Source organism: Enhydra lutris, unplaced genomic scaffold (assembly GCF_002288905.1).
Source record: "Enhydra lutris kenyoni isolate GAN:26980312 unplaced genomic scaffold, ASM228890v2 scaffoldscaffold30, whole genome shotgun sequence".
Classification (NCBI taxonomy): Eukaryota; Metazoa; Chordata; class Mammalia; order Carnivora; family Mustelidae; genus Enhydra; species Enhydra lutris.
The window spans coordinates 4507628-4530237 of NW_019154114.1; the positions used below are offsets into that span (position 1 = coordinate 4507628).

General features: G+C 52.7%; 2 protein-coding genes across 2 annotated transcripts in view; both read right to left on the minus strand.

Moving 5' to 3' along the window:
• LOC111152837 (ATPase H+ transporting V0 subunit d1) overlaps nt 1-19646 on the minus strand; it is a 39022-nt gene extending 19376 nt beyond the window's left edge. The window contains exon 1 of the mRNA XM_022511510.1: nt 19399-19646. Coding sequence (XP_022367218.1) covers nt 19399-19528 — 130 coding nt within the window. The 5' untranslated portion in view covers nt 19529-19646. The remainder of the gene's footprint in view (nt 1-19398) is intronic.
• Nucleotides 19647-20401: 755 nt separating this feature from the next.
• LOC111152867 (agouti related neuropeptide) lies at nt 20402-21180 on the minus strand. The gene is made up of 3 exons (XM_022511562.1): nt 21051-21180; nt 20799-20884; nt 20402-20584 (listed from the first exon to the last, which is right to left on the minus strand). Exons 1-3 carry the CDS (start codon nt 21178-21180, stop codon nt 20402-20404), a joined length of 399 nt encoding a protein of 132 aa, XP_022367270.1.
• Nucleotides 21181-22610: the final 1430 nt, after the last annotated feature.

Genomic DNA, 22610 nt, shown 5'->3' on the forward strand with positions numbered 1-22610 from the left:
TGGGCTTGCTTCCCAGCACCCCTCCCCCAACCCAGGACCTTCCCTACCTCCTCTGCTTCCTAGGGTCACTAGTCCCAATATTACAGTGACTCTCCCCACAACTCCCATCTTCCGGTGCCACTCAGGCCTCCTTGCCACCACAGTGCCCTTTCGCTGGCCTCCTGCCCCACGTTTCGGCTCCCTGCTCCCAAGTCTAGTCTCACACCATCACTAGAGTAAAGTCGTCCACCTCCAGGGTGTTGTTGTCACCTTTACCCAGCAGCCTCTGTGGCCCCGGAGCTCGAGGCCTGCCTCCTCCCCACAGTCTGTGAGGTCCCACGCCCTCCACCCTAGCACCACCTCAGCCTTAGTCGGCAACTCTCTGCTCTGCTGGTCCCATGTTCTCTCTAGGGCGACCTGCCTATGAAATCTGGCTCAAGCAAGTGCTTCAGGGAAGTCTACCCGATGCCCCAGGGGAAAAGCCCCAGAAGTGCAGGAAATGGGGCTGCTTCCTCAGCCAGAGAGGCCTCTGCCCTCCCTGTTCCATGGGCCCCCACTGTCTGCCTTGAGTTTGCCCATGGCAAAGATCACTGGCTCCCACAGGCTTCTGTAAAGCTCTCTGAAGGCCCCCGCAGGCTGCAGCCCCCACCCACACCGCACGGCGCTCCTGCCAGGCTCACCGGGTACACCAGAATCGAGCTGGCTCCACGGCTTCCCCTGCCTCTTCACCACCTGCCCCCCCACCGCCTCCCCCTCAGCCCACGCCTTCAAGGCCAGGACCCCTCAGCAGCAGAGCCCTGGCCCCAGCCGGCACCTCGGATTACCAATCAGCCCCTGATTAGCAAGAGGGCTTGGGGACGCCTGGCCCAACCAGCACTCTCCTCTCTGGGTGGGACAAAGTGTGGGCTTGGCAGCCAGTCCCAGCCAGGCCTCGAGAGGTGGCAGCTGGGCAGCCCTATTCCCCATCCACTTCCTGAAACCCTTCCCAGATCCTGCCAGCGCCGAAAGTGATCTTTCAGCCCCTCCAGGACTCCCAGGGGCAGGCAGCACGTGGCCCTTCCAGCCCCTGAGCCCCGGGAGCTCCTCCCCAAGGGCCCCAGGGAGACAGGAAGGGAGGATCTTGGCCTGTGCCAGGAGGTTGGGCCCATACTGCCCCAGGGGCCCAGCAGGCACAGAGGCAGTTCCTGGCACAGTACACTAGGCGGGGCGGCCCCCTGCTCTAGACTCACCCATGGCCTCATGGCCCACGGAGGGGTCCTGCTGGCCAGCTGGCCACGGCACAGTGTGAGAGGACAGTGTGTTCCCAGACTTCACTTCTGCTTTTCCAGAGGTCACTCAACGATGCTCTCCTGGGGAGCTCAGGGGTTTTCAGGAATTGAGGCCCACTGAGTAAAACCAGATGTGCAAATCTGCTCCCTGGAGCCCAGCATGCCCACCCTGCCACTCCCTTCAAGGCTGGTGGGGCCCCTTGGAGCTTGTCACACCACGCCGCTGCGCCCAGGTGAGGGGTCTCCTCTGAAGACACTGAACTGGTTTCTGCCTCCAGTGCTTGCTCTGCCCCAGAGGCTCTCTAAAGCTGCAACTTCCAGGGGCTCCAAGCAGGCAAACTCAGACAGATGGACAGATATGGACAGATGGCCAGGCTGGTGGCCCAACGGAGCCACAGCCCTGCCTCAGCAAATGTGCTATGCCTGAACCTCCTCCCCAGGCTCTGGGGGTGGCTGGGACCTCTATTCATATCAGCTCCAAAGCAGATGTGTGCACTGGCTGGCTCTGCAGGGTCAGAGCACCGCATCTGGAACTCCCAGTGTGGGAGCCACAGCCTGGAAACCGTTAACCCTGGTGTACCTGCAGCACAGGCTAAGCATCATTTTCACCCCCAGACCTCTGTCAGGGCCCAACACAGGCCCCCTGTGAACCTCACATGACACCAACCAACTAACCCTGAGTTCCAGCTCATCCTGTCAAATGCTCCCTCAGGTGCTGCCTGCCGGCCCCCTTCTAGAACCTCCTCACTGCCCACCCCTCCAACTGAGATGCCCCTGGTCTCCTGCCCTGGCCAGCACAGATCAACCTATCATCCATCAGCTGGAGCGTGCCTCAGCCCCTCCCCCTGCCCCACTCTGCAGCCCAATTTTGCCAGATCACTGATTTTGGACATTGTTCCTTAGGTGTCTGAGTGGGGCAGTGGAGTGAGACCTGAGCTTTGGAGCCACAGTGAGCAGTCTCCAAATCCTACCTCACAGCTTGGCTCTGAGCAGCTCGTGCCCGTGGATCCCTCTAGACCCAGGCTCCTGGCTGGTCACCGGGAGAAAGGCTGTGCGGTGCCAGCCTTCCAGGGCACCGGTGACAGACATTGAGCAGAGGCAGTGCTAGAACTGAGCATAGTACACCACAGTCCATCTCTCTGGGCAGAGAGGATCCCACCCGGAGCTTCTTAACCAAGCCCCTCAGCGCCAGTCAGGTGGGATGCGTTCTCGACCCTAGCCTAGTCCTCAGGCAGCCCTACTCGGTACTCTGAAGGGTGCCCCTACCCTTCTCCCCCATGGTCTGTCCCGACCCTTTCCATCTGGCATGTCCTCCTCCTTACTGTACAAGGCGTGGGGGGCCTTGTGCAGCAGGAGCTTGCAAACACAGTCTGCTATCTCCTAGGCTCAACATCTGGGCCTCCTGTTGCCAAGCCTATGTCCCGCTTCACCTACTGGCAAGATACTACAGAGCTTTGGGCAGCCCCGCCGACATGGACAGAGGCTAGGACCCAAGCCGGCACCACCCACCACACCCTGAGCTGCTGTCCTGGGGGCCCAGGGAGCAGGCAGGAGGTGGCGCGGCCAAGGGCAGCTCCTGCTCCGTGGGAAGCCCCCAGGCTGGCGGGCCAGCAGTCTCGGGAAGAACCTGGAGTCCGCTGCTGGCATGGCCACATGCAAGTTACTGGGTTTCAGCCGGCGTGCGGCAGGGCGCCTGCAGGGAGAGGACAGAGAGTTCTCCTTCCTTGGTCCCTGGACCAGCATTTTGTTTCATGCTGGAGGCCTTTCAGTGAGGTGAGGCATTTGCAGCGGGGGATGGGACTGATCCACAGAGGAGGTCTGGCTGGCACCGGGGCCCAGAGCACTACTTGCCAGCATACCAGATACAGGCATCAAATGGGAGTGTCACTCTCCACGTCCTGGAGGCAGCAGGGTGTCCAACCCAGGTTTACTCCCCTTCTCTCTGCTCTGAGACAGGTGACAGGTGGTGACAGAGACACATTTAATTGCCCTCATGCTCTCAGGAACACCTCGTTCCTGTAGCTAGGAGAATGAAAGCATCCCTCATATCCCATGAGGAAGTCAACCTATCCGACAGTCAGAAAGGTGCCAGGCAGGCGACAGTCCCTGTGCCAAAGGGAGGGGCAGAACTGGTTACTGCTGCACCCAGGGCAAGTTCCAAGAAACTCTCCTCTGACTGAGCGGAGATCCGCCTGGATATCCCCTCACCAGAACATCCCCACCCAGGCCCTAAGGCTCCATGGGATGGCCTGGCCCAGGAGACACGGGGCTTAGAAGGCAGCTTCCCTGTGTTTCCCTGCCACAGCCCAGCCTGAGAACCAAGCTGCCCAGCCTCACCCTGGGAGGCGGGGGCCACACCTCAGCTGCTGCCCTGCACTTTGACCTTGAGCCAGGTCTTTCTTGTCACCACAGTTGCAGAACCTGGAGGTGGGAGTGGATGTGGGGCTGCAAGAAAGAGTTTTTCATTTCACCGAAGCTGTGAAGTTTGCCTGGGTGCGAGGGAGAGAGGTAAAGGGGGGCGACACAGCGGGTGCCAGGCAGCCCAGACAGGGCCAGCTGTGGCGGGGGGCCTGCTCAGATGCCGGCCCACGCCCATGTCTGCTTCTCGGGCCCACCCGCCTGCAAGGCCGAGCCAGCCCTCCAGCCCTTGATGCTGGGCTTCTGTTCTACAAGTAGAGACCTCTGGAGGAAGGACAAGAGGGAAAGCTGGAGCTCACCTGGATGAGGAAAGGGTAGTTTTAGGACCCCCAGCAGCTACCTTTCACGGTGAGATTAAGCCAGGTCGGGCCTGATCCTGGCTGGAGCACACTGCCAGCTCCACAAGGCCTCGAGCCAAAGCTGTGGAAATACTCATTTTGCTTAGAATTGGCCCTATGGCTGGGCTCACTGGATCAAGTCTCATTTGGGGTTATGTCCATGCTGCTTTTAACACAAAGCCTCATTTACTGCAGCATATAGAAACTGGACTGAACAGCCCAGGCCAGAAGCAGAGTTGACGCATCCCATACCCATAACCAGCAGAGCCCAGATGCTCGGGCCAGGCAGGAAGTGGGAGGAGCAGTAAGCATCCAGGCTGATCCTGTATAGTACCCTCAGACCCCTTTACGCAGCCTGCTCAAGGGCCTGGCAGGACGCTTACAGGGGAAGCCGTAACATGCCCGACTGAGCATGATCAGTTCTGTGGACTTGGGCCAGCCCCTGGGATAGGTGGTCACCCACTCAGGGAGCCTCACAGCAGAGGCTAGATCCCAGTGATGGAAGCCAATGGAGAAGACGGGTGACAGTGAGACATGGAGCATGAGCCAGGCCTGAAGGGTAATATCCCAGGACCCTCACTTCCCCCAGGTCTTGTCACATGGTATCTGCCTTGGAGCCTAAAGAGGTTAAGTGGGTGGGGAGGATGGGTGAGCTACGAGCCACGCCCTGGCTGCTTAGGACTCTGTGTGCTAGGTCCTGTGCATGTGGTGCAGCTCTTCTGTATTCCTCGACTCCCAACCCTTTAATCTCTAAGCCGGATACCATGTGGCAAGGCCTGGGGGAACAGTGAGGGGCCCCCAAAGCAAGGTCTCTTTCATCTGACCCCCACTCCCTGAATCGGGGGCCAGGCACACAGAAGCATAGTTCAGGCATCCTTCAGTGAACATATACAGGGATAAGAAGGAAACAAGCAAAGACTGTAAGCTGACTGGATAGGAGGAGCCAACACAGGTGTCAGGAGATTGTAAGCAAGCCCTTGACCCTCACCTGGACCCAATCTCCCAGGTAAAATAAGAGGGTTGGATAAAGCTACCTCCAGGAGTCTGGCTGGCTCTGACGTTCTCTACCCTGGTCAGGCCTCAGTCACACTACCTCTCCACAACTCAGCCCCTAAGGGCCATTCCAGGGCTCAGGGTGAGTCTAGAGGCCTGGGTACCCATGGAGCAACCTCAGCAGAACTGACAGCAGGTGCAGGGGAGGCCCTGGCTTGTGGAGCCTCTGAGCAGCCAGCAGATCAAGGGAAGGCAAGAAAGGCTGAGTTGCAACAGTGAGGACACCAAGATAATTCCTCAGAGGGGAAAGCCCCATCCATCAGCCACTTGCAAAGCCTCAGCTGAGGTTAAGGCCTGAAAAAACCACTGCCTGAGTAGCCAAGGAGAGACAAGGTCTGGGCAAGTGCCCAGGGCCAGGCCAGAGTTGGCCAGGAAAGCAGTGTCCAGCACCCAGTCAGGGCTGTTCCTCCACATACCCTTTTTCCCTGCCACCATCTGCCCGCTGCTCTTCAGGACCACTCAAGTTCCTAGGGGGGCAGCCCCAGTCCAGGCCCTCAAGCTACAGGGTGCTGGATGCAGACAGGCAGAGCGCACGTCAGGCTACAGAAGAGCAGCCACACCTACTAAGTGGCCCTTCAGAGTCTTGATCTTCCGGCCTCTAACACAGGAGGAAGGTCAGTGCAGAACAGATTAGAAAAAAAAAAAAAAAATCTGCTAAGTTTAAGTGTTAGATGAGGGAAGGTCAACGGAAAGGTCCCCCAAATTGGGGTGCAGAGTAGAAGAGAAGATTGTCAGTCACCTGCTAGCAACCCCTTTCCAGCATGACTGTGTGGACCTACAGTGCCTGCAGAGTTTGGGGTGCCTACTTTGGACCTTTGCCAGAGTCACCCTACCCACGTGCACCTGTATGTGTCCCCTAGAGCACTGAAGGAGACTGGGAGAAAAGAAATCTGCCCGAGGATGAATTTTCCCTCTCCTGGAGGGACCAGGGTTGCAGAACAAGAGTGGGCGCCATGTGGAGAAGAGTGGTACCTCTGGGAACCTGGGAAGTATGGCCCTGACCCCTCGGCAGCCTCAACGTCCTGCTTGGAGCCCCTCAGACCCCAGATTCATGGCTCGTACACTGTGCTGCAGCCACTGCTCCAACACAGAGCCACCAGCACGGCCCAGGTAGGGGGAAATGAGGACCCAGATAGGGGGAAAAGAGGACAGCCTGAGGGGTAAGGCAGGAGCAGTGAGCACTCAGCACGAAGGTGAGAATAGCCCCGGCCTTCTCCTTCCCAACCCAGGAAGCTGGGGCACAGGGAGGTGAGGACAGGAAGAGATGGACAGACAGGAGACACTGAGCCGGGAGTCCTACTTAATCTGAGAAGGCCAACTGGGGCTTGGGTGAGGGAGATAGGGCCCAAGACAGAGTCCCAAGAGACAGTGGCCACAAGCAGATGCTGGGCAGAGAAGGAGAAGAGAGGCAGCCTGGCTGACTCAGGAGCTCAGCCACACATCCCTCCCCTGCTCTCCGGCAGCCGAGCGGTCATGGCACACCCCCTCGTGGCCACAGGGAGGATGGCTTTGTAATGGGCGAGGGGATCCACTCTTCTTCCTCTCAACACATCCCTCCAATCTAATCCCAGCTTCAGACTTCTGGTTCCTATCTCCCCCCCCCAGGCAGCGATCCCTGGGGAAGAGGGCTGCAGGCACCGGCAAAGCCGCACAGGAATGTGTCATAAAGAACAAGGAACAGGCCCGAGATAGACATGAGTCTGGGAAAGCCAGAATGGAGACAAGGTGGGCTCGACTCCGGTCACAAGGGACTGGTCTGTCTTGCATCACTGAAGACAGAACCTTCTAAGTAGCAAGACTGGAGAGCCTGCAGAGGAAGCCTGGGGATCCTCAGTCCCCTACACTCTTGTTTCCCAGCTCAGCCAGCCAGACTCTCCCAAGTCTCCAAATCCCTTGATCCAGCTTTCCACCCCAACCCCACCCACCTCTACTGCCTAATGCCTGATCTAAAAAAAGCAGGAGCTGCCTTACCGGCTGGCTCAGTCAGTAGCACACTCGATTCCTGATCTCCAGGTTGTGAGTTTGAGTCCCATGCCAGGTGCAGTGATTACTTAAAAATCAAACCTTTAGGGACAGATGCCTGGGTGGCTGAGGTTATGGCTCAGGTCATGATTCCACGGTCCTGGGAGCAAGCCCCAAGATGGGCTCCCGGCTCCGCGGGGAGCCTGCGTCTCCCTCTCCCTCTGCCCCTCCTCCCACCCCCACCCTGCATGCTTGTGCGCACACACACATTCTCTCTTACAAATAAAATCTTTAAGCTTTTTAAAAAGATTTTACTTATTTATTTGACAGAGAGGGAGAGAGCGAGCATGTGCAAGGACCCTGGGATCAGGACCTGAACCGAAGGCAGCTGCTTAACCAACTGAGGCTACCCAGTCACCCCTAAATAAAATCTTTTTTAAAAAAATCTTTAGGGGCAGCTGGGTGGCTCAGTCTGTTAAGCATCTGACTCTTTTTTTTTTTTTTTTTTTAGATTTTTTTGTTTGTTTGTTTATTTGACAGACAGAGATCACAAGTAGGCAGAGAGGAAGGCAGAGAGAGAGGAAGGGAAGCAGGCTCCCCGCTGAGCAGAGAGCCCAATGCGGGGGTGGGGGTGGTGGGGGTGGGGGGGGGCGAACGACTCGATCCAAGGACCCTGAGATCATGACCTGAGAGACTTTAACCCACTGAGCCACCCAGGTGCCCAAGCATCTGACGCTTGATCTCAGCCCAGGTCTTGATCTCTGGGTCATGAGTTCAAGCCCTGTGTTGGGTTCCATGCTGGGCATGGAGCCTACTTAAAAAAAATTAAATCTTTTTAAAACGTTTTCAGGGCGCCTGGGTGGCTCAGTTGGTTGAGCGACTGCCTTCGGCTCAGGTCATGATCCCGGACTTGCAGGATTGAGTCCCGCATCGGGTTCCCGGCTCCTTGGGGAGTCTGCTTCTCCCTCTGACCTTCTCCTCTCTCATGCTCTCTCTCACTCATTCTCTCTCAAATAAATAAAATCTTAAAAAGAAAATAAGTTTTCAAAAAGCAGGTGCTTAATAACCCAGAAACAGAATAATCTATGACATGGCACAGCCCTCCAGGATCAGGGCCTTAGCTTTTCCTCTCCTGTACACCAAAGCCTAGCAGTCTGCCAGGACCAATACTGAGTCATTATCATCTAGTCATATGAATATCTACTGAGCCTTCACTCTTGCTAGGCACTCTGTTGCTGAATCCTCACAGCCTGCAAATGATTTCATTTCTCAGGAGGGCAAACAAGCTCCGAGGTATGAAATCACATGCTTAGCCTCACACAGCTAGCCAGAAAGGAAGCCAGGGTCTGCCTGATGTCCCCCACCCCCAACCGGAGCTCAACAAAGGTCCCTAGGAGGTGAGCTAGGAGGACCCTGAGGCTCCTGACTCTGAGCAGGCACAGGTAATTTACAGGAGAGGTCACTGCTTCATTTCCTCACACCTATTTGTTCTGGAAGCAGACCCTCTAACAAGTTGCGGTGTGTCTGACTGCTGAGCCCAAAGCCCAAGAACAACTACGAGTTAGAACAAGGGTGTGGGGTGCTGTAGCAGGCACTGTGGTTGTGGGGGGTGCGCGAGTGGGCAGTCTGACAGGGGGCCAGGAGCCAAACCATCCCAAGCGGACTTGGGCCCTCAGGAACTTCATAGTTCCTTCCATGCGAAGTCAACCAGCCCTGATGCGGAACAAGCTCTCCCGTGCTCAGTGTGTGCCACTAAGAAAGCAGGAAAGGGAGATTAACACATTCCAGAGGGCTTCCCTGCAACATATTTAAGTTAAGATGTTGGGGCATTTCCTTCTCTACCATCCAGAAACCCCGGCCATCCAGAAAGTCTCTCTTCAAGGGTCCTGGGTGGCTCCCATTTGCCTATGCCAAGGCCACCACAAAAGGCCCTACCTAGGCTTGGGTACAGACACTGGTTCCACCGCAGGAACCAAGCCCAAGAAATCACTGAGTAAAATCCAAGAAAAAGCGTGTTATCACCCAGCAGAGCAAGTTCTGACATGACCTCTGGGGCAGGGCTTGTGAAACAGGGGCTATCACGTCCTATGCTAAAGTATATACCAGCACAAGATGTAATCAGGAAAGGAAAAGCAAGAAGGGCTGGGGGGGAGGTGAAGAAGAAAAGAGAAAGATGGCCAGGTGAGAGGTGAGCAGGTGAGCTGTACCTGGACAGGAGCCCTGAAGTTCTGGCCTGGTCACCAGCCAGAGGTGTCCAGCCCTGGCCTGAGCCCTCAAGTACCCCCTGGGCTCTGAGTCTTCAGGTGTAAAGAGAAGGGACTTGAAGAATCAGATTGGCCCCAGCATCTGGAAGGCACGTATCCGGGGTCACCAGCAGAGGTCTCATCCAGGATGGCCCGTTGGGTGTAAAGAGCTTCTCTTTGCATATCTATATGTTCTAATTTCCCTTATTTTACATATCTTTATCAGATGTCTTAAATTATAAACTATTTCACCAAAAAAAAATTATAAACTATTTGTTCACTGCAATAAATCCAAAGAGTACATAAAATAAAAAAGGCACATATTCCCCTCCTAGCCTCTTCAATTCCTTCCTCCAGAGGCTGCTACTCTAGACCAGTGGTGTCTGTGCTTCCAAACACCTTTTCAGGTACAAAGAGTATTCTTCTAAAATGAGAACATATCAACAATATACTTTTAAATCAGTCCTTATAGAACTTCATGCTTTTGAACACTTGCATAGTACTCCACGGTAAAGACAGACCATGGTTTATTTAACCTGCCCCTGTTGATGAATATTCTATTGGTTCTAACAGGCTGCGGTTATGAACAAGGCTGGGAACATCTCCATACAAGCCACCTTGTGCTAATCTAGAAGGACACAGTCCTCTAAGTGGGGCTACGAGGACACAGCGTATATACACATGCCATGTTTTAACAAGGTGTCCCCCAAAAGGTCCACACTGAGTCACCCTTCCACCAACTTTCCTTTTTGGAATTAAAAATTATATATATGTTTAGTCAAAAATGAAACCAAACCACCCCCATACCCAGCCATGCAGGAGAACACGAGGAAGGGCTCAGTGGGGAGTCCCTGGCTATTGCTCTCCCTGCACCACTTGCCAAAGCAGGCTCCGTGCCAGGTGTCCTCGTCAGACCACGCTTGTGTCTTGGTCTGTCTTGGCCTGTCCTCTTGGCAGGACTGGGCTTCTAAGGGAGACTCGGCCTGGCTGCGAGCCTACAGATGGCCGACTGTGGGCTGACGCGCTGCCAACCAGTCAGCGTGTTGATGACTTCCAGACTGGTATCTTCAGTGCTACTTCCCCTAAGCTCCGGGCCCACAAAGCAGCCGCCTTCAGACATCCCGACTCAGCACATCTGAGCCAGAACACCTCTTCTGTCACCCCATTCATACCCCAAACTATCTCCTCTTCCGCTGGTCCTCATCTCAGAAGCACTTCCAGCACCCACCCATTCATTCATGAAGTCAGAAGCCTGACTGCTAACCCCTCTCATCCCCACACCGAATGAAAATTGACCCAACCTTGTGGGTCTCACCCCCTCAGCTGGTGCCTGATCTCAGTCCTTCATCTCCCCTCATGCTACTTCTGCCCCAGTTCGGCCATGTTTTCTCACTGGGAGAGCCAGAAGAGCCGTCCGCCTCCACCCTGGCTCTGCCTAAATCCAGCCTCCAGAGCCTCAGACCAAGTTTCTGACTGCGTCCTCCTCCCGCCCCTATTCCCTTCACAACCCCTCCCCACCCCATCTACTAAGGGACCAAGTCCAAGCTGGCTCAAGACAGCAAGACCTCTCTCCTGCCCCTCTCAAGCCTCCACCCCCACTCTGGAGCCTCCGCCTCTTGGGGAGCAGCAGCAAGTTGGAGAGGAACAATCAAAGTATCGGGTGGCCACGGTCACCACCAAGGACCCCTGCCCCCTCATCCATCACTGGGTACCAGGGTTTTCGTCACTCAGTGACACCATTGCCCAGGGCAGCCAGGACAACATGGATCCTCAAACACCAAGGAGGAAACTGCAGGTGTGTCTGGGGCCAGGCTCTCAGAGCTCAGAATCAAGGTCCTTGGTTCTCTTCAATCCGCGATGCACACTTCTCCAGGTTATCACCTCTGCGCACTCTTCTCCCAATGCCCCCAAGCTCCTCTCTCTCTTGCTTATGGCCAGTGGACTCTCAGTGTTATCTCTTCTTTTGGAATACAGCCGACTCTGAGGAATTCTGCACTGAGCTAAGCTCGTCTTTCTGTCCAAGCCACGGTCCTCTAACTTCACCAACTCAACAGAGCCTCCTGTGACCAACGAAATGCAATATAGGAAATATTTCCAGGCAAGACTATATACTGAAACTCTTCGACATTTCCCACACACTGGCCACAACCTAACACTAAGAATCTCTCCCTTCCCATCTTTTTTTTTTTTTAATCATAACATTCATCCCTCCTGAGCTTTGTCCAAGGCACTCAAAGTCTTTCATGAACCAGCCTGATGTACCTGCCCACACTCAGCCCCTGCACGCATTGACACGTGTTCTATTCTCTCTTCCCAGTTCCTGAAGCTCCTCAGACATTCTGCGAAGTTCCATGTTTCCAAGATGCTAACGCCATTCCTCCTCGGCCTGGCTGACTTATGGTAAGAGCTTTACTGAGATGGAATTCATATGTCATACAACTTTCCCATTTAAAGTGTACAATTCAATGGGTCTCAGTATAGCCACAAAATTGTGTGATCAGCATCACCATCGATTTCAGAACCCCAAAGAGAAACCCTATACACTTTTGCCCCACCGGCTCCCATCCCCCTGAAATTTATCTTGTGCCTACTATACTTCGATGTTGTCTGCCCATTAGGCACACTTGCCCCTAGGCAAGACCTATGTGCCATGTTTTCGTTACCCATTCAAGGCCCAGTGTGGCGCCTGTCTTTCAGGAGTGATAGGAAGGATTGACCATGGTGACAGCAGCTGGCTGCCCTGACTGTGCACTTGGCACGGGGCCCTGTCCTTACACTTCGTAAACATCTCGAAGAGATGCTATTAACATTTCTGATTATACAGCTGAGGACAAACAATTTGCTCAAGGTCACAAAGCCAGTATGTGGCTGAGCTGGGATTAGCTCCCCAGTGAGCTCTGTTCCATCTGTATGTCATCTGTGCCCATACACTCCATGCCCTGCTCTCACCTTTTAGTCCCGACTCTCTTCTCTTCTCATTAGGGTCACTGTGACCTCTGAATGGCAAATCCAAGTGGAAAGCTGTCTGACTTTATTCCAATCTCTTGGCCACATTTGGCATTCATCACCCCTTCTTTTTCAGGTTCTCTGCTGGGGCTGCCCACCTTTTGGGGGTGTCTTTCACCTTTCCGACAGGACCCCTTGCTTAACTGGAGCCTTTCCTGGGGGAGGAGCTCATCTCGGGCCTCTGCTCTTCCTGACTCGAAGCTCTCTCTTAGAGGCAGCAGCCGCACTTCTACCCTGATTCCCAAAGTTGTCTCCCAAGCTCAGACTCACTTGAGCACCAAAAATCGCCTCTACATTGCTACTCAAATGGCTCACAGCTCCCTCAATCCCATTTTTCTCCTTCTTTCTCCAACCTTCTCTTCTGCATTCCACTATCATTTCACTCTGCCACCGACACAGTTGCCTATACCAGCGGTAACGACATGGGCTTCCTCAGTGCTTTATGCAACCCCTCAAGTTCTGTCACTTCCTCTTCCTAAGATTCCCCCACGATGATCCTTGCCCATGCCAAAGGCAAGCTGGCATCACCTCTGACCCAGATTCCTTATAAGACCCTGCAAGTTGTTCTTCCCCCTTCTGGTGCGGCCCCCACTTCCGATCTCCTTTTGCCACCGCACGTGCACTCTGAAGTACAAGTCCAATTGTTTCCCTCACCCATCCCCTCACTCAGGACAGAGCACTTCCTCTATGGCTTTTACAATCCCTCCAGACCTGATCTGTAACACTCCAGCCACACTCCTTGCCACACCACAGTTAGTGATGAATGACTTGCCACTCCTGGAGGACACCATCCACCTCTGCACCCGCAGTTTCATGTGACTGATGACTGGCCGAGCCCAGCCTGAAGTCTTGCTTTCTTCTTCCCTTAAGAGACAGTCTCTTATGGAAAAAAATGTTGAAATGCAGAAGGAAATGTTGTAATGAAAAGAACACAAGCAACTCAGAACAGAGAAGGATAAAGAGTTCTGGAAGACAGCCAGCATACCGTACATGTGAGCCCTCCAACCATGGTCCCCAAGCATTTAATTTGCTGGCTCTCCTGGTCCTGAATGTTAATTATATTTCTTTATAACAGGAAAGGGATGTCCTGACTGGCCTAGTTGTCAGATAGAGGCTCCATTCCAAATTAGGAAATGAGCATCAGCTGAATTGTGGCTGAATTATCCAGTTAGCCATATGCTTTTCTCCATTTTCTGTGTTTCTGAGTAAGAAGAGAGCTAATCCATAGAAAAATCCTGGAAACAATGACCAACCCAGTAGCAATGAGACTTATTATGATCTCTAAATTTCATTTTTCTAATAAAAAGAACGAGGTCTCCTAAGAGAAATGAGGACTCTAGGTCTGGGTCAGGAAATGTATAAGATAAGATTAGAAGATATCGTTATCTCTGAAGTAAGGAAAGCTCTCAAAGGCCACGGGATTGTGTCAAAAAGACTCAACAGCCTATTGAATAAGCTCCCACTGGCCAAGGGATAGTTTGAACTTCAATAAAAAGATTAAAAGACAAAAATATATCAAAATCCATATGTGCCTCATGATACTATACCAAGAAAAAGAAAAAGAACAAGCCTCATTTGTCCTCTGAAGGATGCTGGAGAACCAACTCATTATTTTGAAAACTAAGAAATACAGGAAAGAATCAAGCATTTATCCTACCTCAGACCATATTTCAGGGTAACAAAGCAGTTGATTAGTGGAAGTCTCCTTATATAGAAATATTCAAGCTAGCAATCAAAGAAGGAAACAAGGAATTAGCATATCACCATTTTGCAACACCTAATGAAATCATGATTCTAGGCGATAAATGTCGATTTTTATGTCATAAAAAGAGAAACAACTAGATATTACGTGCTTCCCAATGGAAGTACAAAATCGCCTATTAAATATTATTTTTTCCAAAAAAGCTGAATTAGACTCTAATCAAGCCCCTACATCTAACTACCAATTTACAGGAAAAACACAGGACAGAGGTATATGTCTTAACTATACAGCAAGGGTATCAGCAAAATTGAGATGGTGGGAAAAACTGATAAATCAAATGACCCAGTTTCTTCAGTAAGTGAAAGGAAAAATAAGAGAGACAAAGAACCTATGTATTAAAAGACCCGAGGGGTGCCTGGGTGGCTCAGTCAGTTAGGTGGCTGCCTTCGCCTCAGGTCAGATCCCAGGGTCCTGGGATCGAGCCCCACATCGGGCTCCCTGCTCGGTGGGGAGCCTGCTTCCCCCTCTCTCTCTGCCTGCTGCTCTGCCTACTTGTGCTCTCTATCTCTCTGTCAAATTAAATAAATAAAGTCTTTTTTTAAAAGACTTTATTTATTTTATTTGACAGATAGAGATCTTAAAGGCAGAGGCTTTAATCCACTGAGCCACTCAGGTGCCCCACAGTTATTTTTTTCTAAAAATTAGTCATGACCTTTTTCAGAGATATTGATATATTTACAGCTGAAATGATGCATTGTCTGGGATTTACTTCAAAATAATTTAGGAGTTGGGAGGGTAAGTGGAGCTATTTAGTGAAACTAAAAGCTATTTAGTGATAATTGTCGTAATGACAAGAATTGATCATTGTTATAGTTAAGTGATTATTAGAGACTCATGATACTATTCCTTCTAATTTGTATATATTTGACAACATCAGTTTAAAATAGTTTTAGGGATGCCTGGGTGGCTCAGTGGGTTGGGCCTCTGCCTTCGGCTCCGGTCATGGTCTCGGGGTCCTGGGATCGAATCCCACGTCGGGCTCTCTGCTTGGCGGGGGGCCTGCTTCCCTCTCTCTCTCTCTCTGCCTGCCTCTCTGCCTACTTATGATCTCTCTCTGTCAAATAAACAAATAAAATCTTTAAAAATTAGTTTTAAAGAGGAAAGAGGAAGGGAAAAATTCTGGAGGGCAGAGCTGGAGCCTCACTCATGCCTGAATGCCTCACATCCAGTCAGACAAATTACTAGCCATGTTCTTAGGCTGAACCCTGGGTCAAAGCTGAGAGTTAAGGCTCAGAACTATGGTAATGCCTGAAATAGCTACTTGGCTCACCCATAAAGCCCAGGAGCTGGCACACAGTAGGCCTTTAGACAATGTTTCTTTAATGAGCGAACAAACATCTGAACATCAAAGTAGCATACATATGCTCCTAATGACTGAAATACATTAGAGAACCCCAAGGCTGGCAAGCCTCTGTGGAAGGCGGTGCTCCAGACCATCACGTTTTCCACTATCACTCCTCAGTCTGTAATTATATATTTAGTCCACTTTAAAATAACAGTAATGGGGCATCTGGGTGGCTCAGTGGGTTAAGCCTCGGCCTTCAGCTCAGGTCATGATTCAGGGTCCTGGGACTGAGCCCCGCACTGGGCTCTCCACTCAGCGGGGAACCTGCTTCCCAACCCTCTCTCTCTGCCTGCCTCTCTGCCTACTTTTGATCTCTGTCTGTCAAATAAATAAATAAAAATCTTAAAAAAAATAACAGTAACCTTGGCTGGCTCAGTCGGAAGAACTAAGTGCTTTATATGAATTATCTTGTTTAACCTTCATAACCAGCCCATGAAGTACATGCCATTATGATTACCACTTTACAGACAATAAAACTCTGGACAGAGGTTACATGGCAGTGCCAAGAAGTAGTAAGCCCACATTTGTAACTTCTATGCTACACTGATCTCTTAATGTCTTCCCCCTGCCCACACTGAACTCCACCACAGGATTGAGGGTCAAGAGGACATCATTCAACAAAATATCTCAGCCCCTATCACAGCGCCTGGCAGAAAACAGGTGCTTCCTAAGTATATACTGGATGAATAAAAACATTCAAAGTAATACTGCAGGATTTCTCTTTGTGTATCTCTGACCCACCTCATCTTCCCCACAATTTCCAGCATAAGACTCAGCCCCCAGAAGGTACTCTACATATCCAGAAACGCTCAGAGTTAAACAGTGCTCTTGTGACCACCCAACTCTGTTCCCTCTATTAACCTTTCCAGGTTTTTTCTCCTACCTCTGAGTTTAGACAATGAAGCAAGATGGACTACGGAGAATATATGAACTCTGAAGGTCCTCAAAGACTGAGTTCTAGAAGAAGAGGTGAGTAGCAGATGCCTTGCTCAACTGGGATTCCGGGAAGAAAGCCCAGGGTGTGGTGGAGGGTCTGCATCTGCCCTTCCTTGAGGAACATGACCCTCTCTTCCCAGTATCCTGTGCCTTCTGGGAACTGTCCAACACCTGAAACATCTTCTTTGGAAATCGTGTCACTGCAGGACACACAGAGGCAAAACAACAACAACAAAACAGCACCAAAGGCCTCTGGTATCACCCTCAGAAACAGAGAAGGACTTTCTGTAGAGGATAATGGGGTTTCTGGTCACTCCTCCTGCTTCTGGTTATCCCCAGCCCCTGAAAAGTCTTGACTATCTCCAGCATATAGGGTCCCCCCAAAATCCAAACTCTACGCCAAGAAACTTCTAGGAAAATAACACAGACAGCCACAGGAGCTGTAATTGGTGGAGGGGACAACATTCTAGCCTACCATGATCACCATGGGGGCTCTAAGATGGGATGCTACTGGGCCTGGGCCTTGAAGGGTGGGAATCACTGGGCTTCGTGGGGAAGAGATGGATACAGAAGGAATGGCACGTGCACTGTAGTGAAAGCAAGAGCTAACATTTATCTAGCACATATTCTGTGTTTATTGCTGGGCTAAGTGTTTAAAAGCTTGCTGACATCTCATAACCTTATGAAATGGGTGATGATACTATACCAGATGAAGAACCCAAGGCCCAAAAGTGTTGACTAGCTCGTCTAAGGTAACCCGGTAATTGGCAGGGCTGGGATTCAAACTCAGATTTTTCCAACCCCAGGGTCCACCACACTATGGGCACCAAGAGTTGAGGGGGATGGCTTGTGTGAGGGAAAGGAGTATGTGTGGAAGAGCAAGGGAATCCTTGAATGTGACCCAAAAGGTCTAGATGGGGTGCCACAAGGCAGGCCATGTGCTGAGCAGGGCTGCAGGAGGAATGGCCTTACACATTTATGGAGGATAATGATGGAGGGGTTGCTGGAAAGATGGGAACCCCAAAAGCTCTACAGGAAGAGGAAGGACAGGCTGCAGCATGAGTGAGGAAAACCTAGAAAAGAAACAAGTTTACCAAATGCCAGTTGGTCATCAACTGTGTTCACCTTCAGATTTAAGCAAAGAAAGATCTCCAGTCCCAGTCAGTCCACAAAACTCATATTAAATGCCAACTGTGTGCCAGGCCCTGCCCTAGGCAGCCTTCCTCTGTTTCTCCTCCTTTTCCCAGTGACAAAAGTCAGATTGCTGGCAGGCTCCTACAACCCGGTACCCTAACGTGCTCTCCTCTCCTTCCCATTTCCACTCTTATAAGGCAGACAAATAGCTTTTCTCAGATGTTTATGTTAAAATCCAGAATTATTGCATTTTAATTTCAGTAAGTTTTAAAATTTTAAAGTATCTATTTTCCCTTTACTGGTTCAGTTTACAAGATAAACAGCTGATTTTTAAAAATTGAATCCTTGGGGCACCTGGGCGGCTCAGTGGGTTAAAGCCTCTGCCTTCAGCTCAGGTCCTGGGATCAAGCCCCACATCCGGCTCTCTGCTCAGCAGGGAGCCTACTCCCTCCTCTCTCTCTGCCTGCCTCTCTGCCTACTTGTGAGCTCTGTTTGTCAAATAAATAAACAAAATATTTTTAAAAAAATAAATAAATAGGGGCACCTGGGTGGCTCAGTGGGTTAAAGCCTCTGCCTTCAGCTCAGGTCATGATTCCAGGGTCCTGGGATCGAGCCCCACATCAGGCTCTCTGCTCAGCAGGGAGCCTTCTTCCCCCTCTCTCTCTCTGCCTGCCTCTCTGCCTAGTTGTGATCTCTGTCTGTCAAATAAATAAATAAATAAATAATCTTTAAAAATAAATAAATAAAAATTAAATCCTCTTTTATTTTTTAAAAAAGATTTTAATTATTTATTTGCCAGAGAGAGAGAGAGAGAGAGAGCGAGCACAGGCAGGCTGAGTGGCAGCAGAGGCAGAGGGAGAAGCAAGCTCCCCGCCGAGCAAGGAGCCCGATGTGGGACTCGATCCCAGGACGCTGGGATCATGACCTGAGCCAAAGGCAGCTGCTTAACCAACTGAGCCACCCAGGCGTCCCTTGAATCCTCTTTTAACCTCAATCAGTTTTTGATGAGAAAATTTTCTCCAGAGGGCAAGTCGTCTTTCCCTCCAGCTGCCAACCATGGAGCCAGCAGTACCTCTGCTCAAGGGTATCTCTTGAGGGTCAGAAATGGGAACTTACATCCCAACCACAATGCCCTTCACTATTACCAGGGGAAATGGGGGCTAGCGACATCTCTAATTCAGTAAATCTGTTGCAGGTCTGCCTTAGGGAGTCAATCCCACTTTGGAGCTGAAGAAAGAGGAACTTAGCTTCTCATCATTCTTGTGCTTCCAAAAAAAAAAAAAAAAAAATCCTGTTCCAACAGGCAACCTTCTCGCTGAGAAGGTGGGATTTATTAGCCAAATACAAGTGTAGGAACTTCCAAACTTGGAGGGCCACCTCTTGCTCTCCAAATTACTGCCTTCAGGAGACTCTGCTCAGCCAGGGGTTCGGCGATGGGAGCAAACTCTCACTAGGTTAGCTCAGCAATTCCCCAGGAAGGCTCACCACGCCGGCCAAGGATAAGACACAGTGATCCCAAAAGCCTTGGTTATGTTAGGTGGGAAGCGGGGGCTTTTCCGCTTAGCTTCTCTAAGCGTTGCCACGGGGCCTTTCTTGGACTACGTCAGGGTGAAGAGTCTTGTATGGGCACTTCTCGCACCACCGATCAACAACTCTCGAGAAACCCTCTTTTTCAAACTACACGGCAGGCTTAAGGGGGAAGCGAAGGCCTCAGCAGACGCCAACCACCGCGGTTCCCAAAGCCTTGGTTACGTCTGGGCCCGTGCGGAGCCGCATCTGGAGGGAGATTCCCTTCCTGGGCGCCCGCCATCGGCCGCTGGATTCCCAGCAAGGCCTCTTAGGCCCTTCGAGAACCCCCGCCTCCGGCTTCCCCGCCCAGATCTCGGAACCCTCAGGCCCGGGCCAGTCTCCTTGCCAGCCTTTCAAGGCCCAAGCTCCCGGCCCCGCAGCTCACCCTCCAGCGTCTCGCACTGCACCAGATTGAGGTAGTCCGCCTGGCTGAGCACTCCGGCCTTCAGGCCGCGCACCAGTCCCTCCAAGTAGCCATTGTCCACGTTGAAATAAAGCTCCGGGAAGAACGACATGGCTGCGGCGGGGGAGGCGAGATCGGAGAACCCCGATCGCCGGGTGGACAGCTTGATTCCAAGATCAGCTGACTCTGCGCCAGCAGCGGGCTGTCAAGCGGGTCAGGTGACGCGCGACCGCCTCACGTGACCACAAAGGGGTGGGGCTGTGAGTAGCGCCCGGCTTCCGGGTGGTTTCGTCCGAAAGCATTGCGCAGGTGTGGGCCCTCTGGCGCCTGCGCGGCTGGGTAGGCGTGCGTCTCGCTACCGGCCTTAACCAGCGTGGAGTGTCTGAGGCCGGCCGCGTGGTGGCGCACGTGGCCGCGCGGATTCGATTGGGCCCTCTAGCTTTACACCACCGTCTGGGGTAGCCGACCCTGAGGCGCAGGCCGAGTAAAGTTGGGAATAAGCGGTGCTTCTTATGCTTGGAAATGTTCCAGACTGCTGAGGCAGTCTTCCCTCGAAGGGAACTACGGATCGAGGGGCAGGCTTCGCTGAGGTCACAGGTCAAGTTAGCCGCAAGCAGGCCCTGGAGCCTAACGCTTGCTGGCCTGCCAGGAGTTCCAGGCCGTGTATGCACTGCGCGCTGCACCCGCATGTCTTGTACGAGATTCTGGAGGGCTGGAGTCCGGCCTTTCTGCCTCCCCACCGGCGCCTGGCACCGTAAGACCATGCATGTAAGTGATTCAGATGATGGGTAGCCTAGACCCTGGGTAGGTGTGTGTGTGTGTGTGTGTGTGTGAGATTTCTTGGCTTGGTGGCAACCCCATCCCTACTGTGACCTCCATGACCTCCCACCTTTGACGGCCACGTTTGAAATAATGCCACAGCCTTGGGGTTGGTCCCAGCCTTTATTCACTAGCCCATGTAGACCCCGACCCGGACGTTGGCCCACTAGGTACGGCTGCAGGGGTTCATGGCAGTACCCAGCTTCCGGCAGTAGCAGAAGGCGTTGAAGAAACGGCAGTAGCACGTGGCACATGGGTCGCAACATGGTACCTGGTGTCCCAGACAGGATTCATGCAACCTTACGCAGCGACGTGGGGAGCGTGGCTCTCGGCCCTCTGGATCTAGTACCTACAGGAGTGAGGGAGCAGGATTGCCCGCATGGGCCTTTGAAGGCAGGTCCAGGGATGTCACCTGCCTCAATCCGAACAGGATGGCAGTGGAGTATGGAGACAGTAGTCTGCAGCATCACCCCAGGTGAGGGGTCATGTGGTGGAGAGAGGGGATGACACCTGATGTCCCCTCCCAAGGCCTGTGGCCATCCCCCCTTCTCCTGGGCGGTTACCTCTGCCAAGGCCTCAGCCTCCTGCAGCAGAGCCTCTCCTGACTGTTCTGCAGCTGTCCTTTTCAGCGAGGACTGCAGGCCCAGGCCTGGAACAGGTGATGTGAGGGCAGAACCCCCTCCCTCCCCATGCATTAAATGCCCACCTCCAAGGTCTGGGATTGGGAAGGGGCAAGGAGGGCTCATACCAAGCAGGATACTTTGTGGCCAGAGGGTATCCAGGCTCCACCCAGCTTCACCCCTGCCCATACTGACCTGGGAGCTCTGGGAACAGGGCCTGGTCAGGACTTCTGATGCCTTCCAGCGGGGGCAGGCCCATGTCGGCCCCCTGCATGGGGGGCAGTGCCAGCAGCAGGGCACAGCTCAGCAGCACTGCAGGCAGCATGACCTGGCCAGCAGTAAGACCCACCCCTTAGTCCTTCCTCATCCTTGCACCCTCCAGGTGCCCAGCCCCAGAGACTTCCCAGAAAACAGGGGTCTCTGCCCAACCTGAGGACTTACCTCTGCTTGCTGGATCCTTGCCTGGAGAGTTTCTGGCCACTCCGTGCCCTCAGCTTATATGGCAGGGTCTGATGAACGCCCCACACGTGACTGCTGCCTGCAGCCAAGACATAAGGGGCCCTCGCCAGAGGGTGGGGGCCCAGCTCAGGCCTCTCGCCCTGCAACCTGGGTTTTTGGATGCTCTATAAGAGGTGTGCCCAACTCCGATTTGGGGTGAGGTCCCCAGGTGCCAATCAAAGTTTGGGAGCAAGGTAGGGTGCCCAGAACCCCCAAATTTCTACAGGACAGGGACCTGGGTAGGGGCGGGGAGGTGGTACAGGCCAGAGCCATTAGCAATAACAAGGCAGGCAGCCCTGAGATCTTAATTTAATTTGTGGCCCCGGAGATGCTCACTCAGACCCTGTGTGGCATGTTGTTTCCTTTGCTTCCAGGAACTTTAGTCAGGGGCACTGAAGAGGGTGATGGGCCAATGGCCAGAGTGGGGTGCAGACCTAGACCCTGGGGTTTTTTTGGAGGGAAAGGGGAGGGGAGAAGTCCACTTAGCCAAAACCAAGCCCTCCTGCCTCCATCCCTAGTCCTTCCTCCCCTCCCCTTTGTCCCTCCAGACTTCTCTAAGACCCCCACCCCTGCTCCTTCTCCCAAACCCTTTTCCGCCTGGGCTTCCTGGAAGCCAAGGAGGCAGGACGGACTGTTCCCTGGGTGGGCGAGCAGCTTCAAAGTAAAAAGCTTTCAGGCTGCCTGTCTCATTAGTGCTAATGGCTGTTCCCATCCGCACTGTGTTGTCAGGCCTGTGCCCACGCCTGGTCTCATCAGCAGGAGGCCAGGGTGAAGACTGCCCTTTTGTGAAGGTGGGAGGACACACAGGACTCCACCTGCCCCTGCCTGCCCTCTCCCTTCTCGGGGGCTAACACACACTTGCCCATCAGGAAAAGGGGTACAGGCTGAATTACCTTCAAGGCCTCAGTGTACAAACTGAGCTGGCCTGAGACAATAGAAGTTTGAAGAGGCTGTTGGGGTTTTTGGTCTAGGTTCACACAGGCTATTCTTTTTTTTTTTTTTAAAGATTTTATTTATTTATTTGACAGATAGAGATCACAAGTAGACAGAGAGGCAGGCAGAGAGAGAGAGAGGAGGAGGCAGGTTCCCTGCTGAGCAGAGAGCCCGATGTGGGGCTCAATCCCAGGACACTGGGACCATGACCTGAGCCGAAGGCAGAGGCTTTAACCCACTGAGCCACCCAGGCGCCCCCACACAGGCTATTCTGCCCAGGATGAGGAAGTCCTCCCAGCAACGGGTGGAAACTGTATGTTGTCG